This window comes from Teleopsis dalmanni, chromosome 1 (assembly GCF_002237135.1).
Source record: "Teleopsis dalmanni isolate 2A chromosome 1, ASM223713v2, whole genome shotgun sequence".
In the NCBI taxonomy this organism is placed as follows: Eukaryota; Metazoa; Arthropoda; class Insecta; order Diptera; family Diopsidae; genus Teleopsis; species Teleopsis dalmanni.
The window spans coordinates 162,938,105-162,945,095 of NC_051846.1; the positions used below are offsets into that span (position 1 = coordinate 162,938,105).

At 36.1% G+C, this 6,991-nt stretch overlaps 1 protein-coding gene across 1 annotated transcript in view; it reads left to right on the top strand.

Annotated features, from left to right (window-relative positions):
• LOC119666606 overlaps positions 1-6,991 on the top strand; it is a 10,593-nt gene that overhangs the window by 2,287 nt on the left and 1,315 nt on the right. The window contains exon 2 of the mRNA XM_038075885.1: positions 8-3,437. Within this exon, the coding sequence (XP_037931813.1) occupies positions 8-3,437 (3,430 nt within the window). The remainder of the gene's footprint in view (positions 1-7; positions 3,438-6,991) is intronic.

Consider the following 6,991-nt stretch of genomic DNA (forward strand, 5'->3'; position numbering starts at 1 on the left):
AAACTAGGTGAAAATCTTCCAGTACTTCAAAAAACACTATTAGGATGGATTGTATCTGGCAAGTACAAGGGTCAGCCATTTGCATCACCAGCAGCAAAATGCCTATTATCAGTTGAAGATACAGTCTCCGATCAATTAGAAATGATGTGGAAGATAGAGGAAGTGCAATCGGCTTCAAAATCATGGTCACCAGCACATGTTGCGTGTGAGTCATTATATCGTGAAACGGTTCACCAAAATGCGATGGGAAGAATTGTCGTTCGGTTACCATTCAAAGATTCACCAGATTGTCTTGGTTTGACACACAATATCGCCTTGCGCCGTTTTTATTCTGTAGAACGGCGATTGTCATCTAATCGTGCACTGAAGCAAGACTATCAAGAATTCATGAAACAATATCGAGAGCTCGGACACATGACGCGTGTTGAGACTCCGAAAACCAACGAACCTCATTATTATATCCCTCATCATTGTGTTTTAAAACCGTCGAGCACTTCGACCAAGCTGAGGGTGGTTTTTGATGCGTCATGTTCAACAACTTCGCAACGTTCATTAAATGATATTCTACTGGTCGGCCCGACAATTCAGCCGGAGTTATACTTGTTGCTACTTCAATTTCGTTTGCACCGATATGCCTTGACGGCTGACATTGTTAAGATGTACCGACAGGTACTGATAGATGAACCAGATCGAAAATTCCAATATATTTTTTGGCGAGATACGGAGTCCGATCCTGTTAGTACTTACGAGTTGAATACAGTCACTTATGGTACTGCATCAGCACCTTTCCTAGCAACCAGGAGTTTGCAGTATTTGGCGGACAAATTTGAAACACAATACCCAATAGGCGCTGCACTCATTAAATCAGCGTTCTTTGTCGACGACTTCTTAGGTGGAGCAGATTCCATTGATCAACTCACCAATATCAGACATCAGTTAACGGCCATTCTACAGAAGGGTTGCTTCGATCTTGACAAATGGCATTCAAACCATCATGACTTCATCAGCGATACTACAACAAAGAGTTTGAATCTTGATACAGATACAGTCACCAGCGCTCTAGGCCTCAAGTGGCACCAAATGCAAGATGTTTTCCTATTTTCGTTCAATGCACAACCAGGTCATATTGTAACAAAACGCACCATCTTATCCCTTGCGTCTTCATTATTCGACCCGCTTGGATTACTAGCACCGATCATACTCGTAGCCAAAATTATGATGCAAGAATTGTGGCTTTTGCGTGTGGACTGGGACGAGTCAATCCCTCAAAATCTTCACTCAGCTTGGAAAACATTTATTCAAGATCTTACAACGCTTTCATCGGTTAAGGTGCCGAGATACTGCCTATCCATAAACTATCAACAGGTTGATGTACACGGTTTCTGTGACGCTTCAATACGCGCATATGGTTGCTGTATATTTCTCCGATCACAAAACACATCAGGTAAGGTGACGGTCAGGCTATTCACTGCAAAATCCCGTGTGGCACCTATAAAGCGGAAGTCGCTACCTAAACTAGAACTCTGTGGTGCCTTACTTCTTGCCAAACTGTATCAGAAGGTCCAACCAATATTTGCGCAATTTAAGGGTGAAACGTTTTTTTGGACTGATTCACAGATTGTATTACATTGGTTGAAGCAGCACTCATCAACCCTGTCTGCATTCGTTGGCAATCGAGTAGCGGAAATTCAAGATATTACCGCAAATGGGCAATGGAGACACGTTCCTACCCAATCCAACCCGGCAGATGTTGTGTCGCGCGGCTGTAACATCCGCCAATTATCAGAGTCTTGTTGGTTTACGGGGCCGGAATTTTTGTTACTCGCTGATAAATACTGGCCGCATTTGAAATGTCACAACCTGGATATGGAAGAAGTCAATAAAGAGACGCGAAAGGTTGTATTCGTTAACACAAATGAAGACAACTACGTATTACAGGTATTGTCAAGATATAGTTCATACACTAAGATGCTACGAGTAATAGCGCAGGTACAGCGTTTTTATCATGTAACCAAGAATAAATTGAAGAACGGAGAATGTACCCTCCAACCTATTCAGCTACAAAAGGCATTGCACTGTATTATTTGGGTCATCCAACAGCAATTCTTCGAAATTGATATACAACGCCTACAACGAGGGAACCCAGCCAAAGGTACATTAAAGCATCTAAATCCCTTCCTGGACAATGTATTCGGTTATCAATTACTAAAGGTGGGAGGTCGCCTCGAGCTGAGTGACATCTCAGTAGGCCAACGTCACCCTATTTTGTTGCCGAAGGGCTGTTATTTTGTGGAACTTTATGTTCGGCATATACACTTGTGCAACTATCATGCAGGCGCAAAAGCACTAATTGCCCTTACTCGACTAAACTTCTGGATAATTAATATTCGAGAAATTGCACGCCGAGTCGTGCACTCGTGTATTCACTGCGTGCGTTATAAACCCAAACTACTTAATCAAATGATGGGTAATCTCCCAATCGAACGCCTCACTCCAAGCCGTCCATTCGCGCGTACTGCGGTAGATTTTTGCGGTCCGATATTAACGTATCTCCGAATTCGGGGACGGGTTCCATATAAGACCTATATAGCCGTGTTCGTTTGTTTGTCTACAAAGGCAGCTCATCTAGAAGCCGTGTCAGACTTATCTACGGAGGCATTTATTGCAGCACTGAAAAGGTTAATCGGTAGACGAGGGTTACCATCAGACATCTATTGCGATAACGCCACAAACTTCGTTGGGGCTAACAACAAACTAGTAGAGTTAAAAAGGATGTTTTTCGAGAAGTCTAATCAAGTGATGCTGCAGACCTTTTGCAGCAACCAATTCATAAATTTCAATTTTATACCGCCCCGAGCACCTCACTTTGGAGGTCTATGGGAAGCGGCTGTAAAAAGCGCGAAAGGCCATCTGTATCGAACACTATCAAATACTCGATTCACCTTTGAGGAGCTTGGAACAGCACTGATTGAAATCGAAGCCATCTTAAATTCGCGACCAATCACACCTCACTCTTGTGACCCGAGCGATTACGAAGCGCTAACGCCGGCACATTTTCTTATCGGTGGGCCGCTCAAAACTTTATCTGAACCAAGTCCTCAGTATGAAGCTGCTTCATTAATTGATAAATGGTCTCGTATAACCGCGGTCAAACATCACTTCTGGCGCAGATGGTCTAGAGACTATCTGAATGAGCTGCAGATACGCACCAAATGGACAGAAGAACAATCTAACATCACCGAGGGGGCTCTGGTTCTAATCCATGAAGACAATATGCCTCCACTACGCTGGTTGATGGGCCGAATCGTGCATTGCATCAGGGGTCCAGATAATTTGGTTCGTGTTGTTGATGTGCAAACCCCAAAAGGAGTAATACGGCGTCCAATCCACAAACTCGCACTATTACCAATTGAAAATCCTTTCAAGGGGGGCGGGATGTTAGAGCGGTTAAAGTCAAATTGTTAATATTGTAGGATTCTGTAGAATTATTATAATTGATGTGTTATATGATTTATATATTATATTTTAATCTATTTTAAATCATATATTGTATAATTAAATTATTATAATTAATATATTATATAATTCATATATAATATTTTATATGGTTAATATATATGGTTAATTAATTTATCTAACTAACCCTGTATAAGATGTAATCAAACCAACGGTTCTAAGTCTTGTTTTTATTGCCTTTTGTTTTTGCGCTCGAGATGAGCAAATTTTATTGTTATATTTTTTGGCTGCAAGTAAACTCCGTTGGTTTGATTCTCTCTCTTGTTTTTCGATCGCGAACGTGTCAACACACGGGTACACATAAAAAAGTGATTAAACAATCAATATATATATAACCGAAATTGTATAAATTCAATTGTATAAATTAAATGAAATCAAAACCCAATTATAAAAACGTTTATAATTTACATTGTGTTAAAGAAATTGAAATAAAGATCATAAAACCCAATTATAAAAACGCTTATAATTTACATATGTATTATGTTGAGGCTAGTTGAGTCAGTGCACTTAAGCACTTTTACTCTCTATTAACTGTAAGGTTTCTTCATAACTCCTCTCTACGCCTTGACTCGATAATTGTTTATCACTTCATCAGACTAAGCAATAATTGACCTCATACCTTCCCGAGGAGCCTGTAATCATTCTGAGATTCGATAACGCGGTGTTGGTAAACCTGTCAGTTTTCGTTTTCGTTCGTGTTAACATTTATTCATTGAATGACAAGCATATCATATATATATACAACCAACATTACTTGAACTGACGCAGTATGTCTCTACAAGTGATTCGCGCTGCATCCGCGCCTTTTTCAGTATCGTACATAAGGTTCGGTTAAGGGTTTCTAAACCTACGCATTCCACTATAGGCGCGTTTCACCTCTACGTCTTCTTCCTCCAATTATCGTTTTAAATATCTTTTTGCTGGATCGTTCTAATCTCTTTTCATAGTATTGTGAATCCACTAGATGTTAATTTGTTGAATTATATCAATGCCACGATGAGGCCCGTACATCTCATGACATGTAAATATTTATAAATTTCTTGCTATAATTTATTTTCTATTTGTTGGCAAATAATATAATACATTTATCAAAGCATGGTTTTAGGGGCTACTCTTACAACACAATATCTTCTAAACTGTTGATGGTATGGTATGGTATGGTATGGTATGGTATGGTATGGTATGATCTCGCCAATGCAGTTTATTAAGATGTGGCTCTCACTTAGTAATCTAACTAAAATATTAATATAAAAAGATAAATAATAAATATAAAAGATATAGTATTATTGATATAATATTACAGTATTAGATTCTTTTAATATGTTGTAAAGGTGTTATTACTCCAGAACTCTAACAGAGAGAGTGTTCTACATCCTAACTGCTGACTGAGCTCCTTATAGCATAAATGGTCATTTTTAAATAAATTTCCAATATATATAAATTTATTAAAATATTTGTAAAGGACATGATAAAATTAGAGATATAAAGATAAGAGATGTATAGAGGTTTTTTCGAAAAGTAGTGAACAACAACAAAAATTCATATTTATATTATTTAAATTAGACGAATTTTTGGCTGAAAAGAGATATATAAAAAATCCAATTCTCCACAAATCAATTGGTCGCTGAATAAAATATAGATTTGTTTTGTTAGAAAAATAACATTTACTTAATTAGAAAGTCAACCAATTTAATACTTTACTAAATTTTCCTCGACAAAAAAAAATTGTATTATGATTTTACATGATAAATTTGGATAATTTTTGATTTATATCTCACTTGTCCGAATTAATAAAAAAGTGGATGTATAGCGATGAATAGCCATTGATTAATGCGATAGTTAGCTTTTAATATAAAATTCTTTAAAAGCAATTACAATTATTTAAAATTGAACACATACTCCACCATTTAATACACACCAAACTATCTACAAATAAATTAAAGTTGTGTCATCTGAATTTTTTTTTATTAAAGAGAAGTGCAAATTTTGCCAATTGCCAGCAAACAAAAACAAATTTTATAATTTATAAGCGCCGATGAAAGTGCGGTTGAGAAGTATTCAAATATTTTATGAGTGCAGTTTAAATATTAATTTTTACCTGTTGCATGCAAATGAAAATTTTTCAAAACGGAAAATTCTCCTGGTTAATGGAATTTCAAATGCGGGAAAGTCCCGTGGGCCAACCCGCACATGGCAGTTGTGTAGCTGCATTGTGCAGTTGCATGGCATTGAGGTGTGAACGCAAATGTTTGATATTTTATATTGAACTGCACTCGTCTAATAGTGGACATTGTGGACATTTCAATAAATTTATTGGGCATTGCCATAAACAGCCATGGTTTTCCATATGAAATTTGAGAAAATTTCACAAATTTCACCAAAAATTCGCATTCGTGCATGAATGCATTTGTGCATGCATCCAAAATACCACATGTGCGAAATTGCGATACCAGCTCTGCTTTATTTTATTTCAAATAAACAATTGTTTTGCATTTCAAATATGTGTTTAGGTTAATATTAAATAGAGTTCCAAATTTAGTTGAATTTATATAAAGTAACATTTCAAAATGTGTTTCAAAAATTTTAATTATACAATGCACTTTAGTTATTGCTAATATATTATGAATGGAATAATAGTGGAGAACACCTATTTCAAGAATTTTTTAATGGTTATATAAATACACATGTAAATATAAATATATATGATATTTTTATATATATTTCAATAAATTTATCTTTGTGTCAACACCCAAAAATTTATTCATGAATATGGACATATCAGGTTCTGGTGTATACTTGTGTTAACCCCCTAAACATCATGAAAAGTTAAAGAAAGCATATATTTTATATATGCACCCGATGTACCCGATTATGTTGGGTGTTGATCAAAGAGATAAGTTCCAAAAACTACAAAAAATCTTGAAAATAACATATATTGGATACATATAGAAATAGTATGTATGATCAAAATAGTAAGTCCCAAAAATCACTTGTTCACTACCAGATTTGAACAAAATTGAGAAAAAATTATACCTCATCCCTGAAGATTAGGCACTCAGTCTAATTCTTTTAAACCTTACGATTTATTGTGATGCCACTACTTGATAAAGGACTATTTTGACACAATTAATAAAGTGTAGAATAGCTATAACTGATGATTGGCCTTAAAAATATTCCCTCTTGGTAGGCTGTGACTATTTTTATTGAATTTCATCTACTTTAATCTAGATATTCAGTAGAAAAGGTGTTTTATAATTCTACTTTTTCCTTAAATTTACAATCTGTATTATATTTACAAGATTGAATTCATAGTCTGAGCGTGTCCTGTGACTTTTTTCAATAAAATTTTGATTACGTTAAGGAACGAATTAGTCTTTCTAATGACCCAGTTCCACAATAATAATTTACGGGTGGTGACAAGAACTCCGATACCGTATCTGTTTACATATGGAATCTTTCGAGTGTATACAGAAAC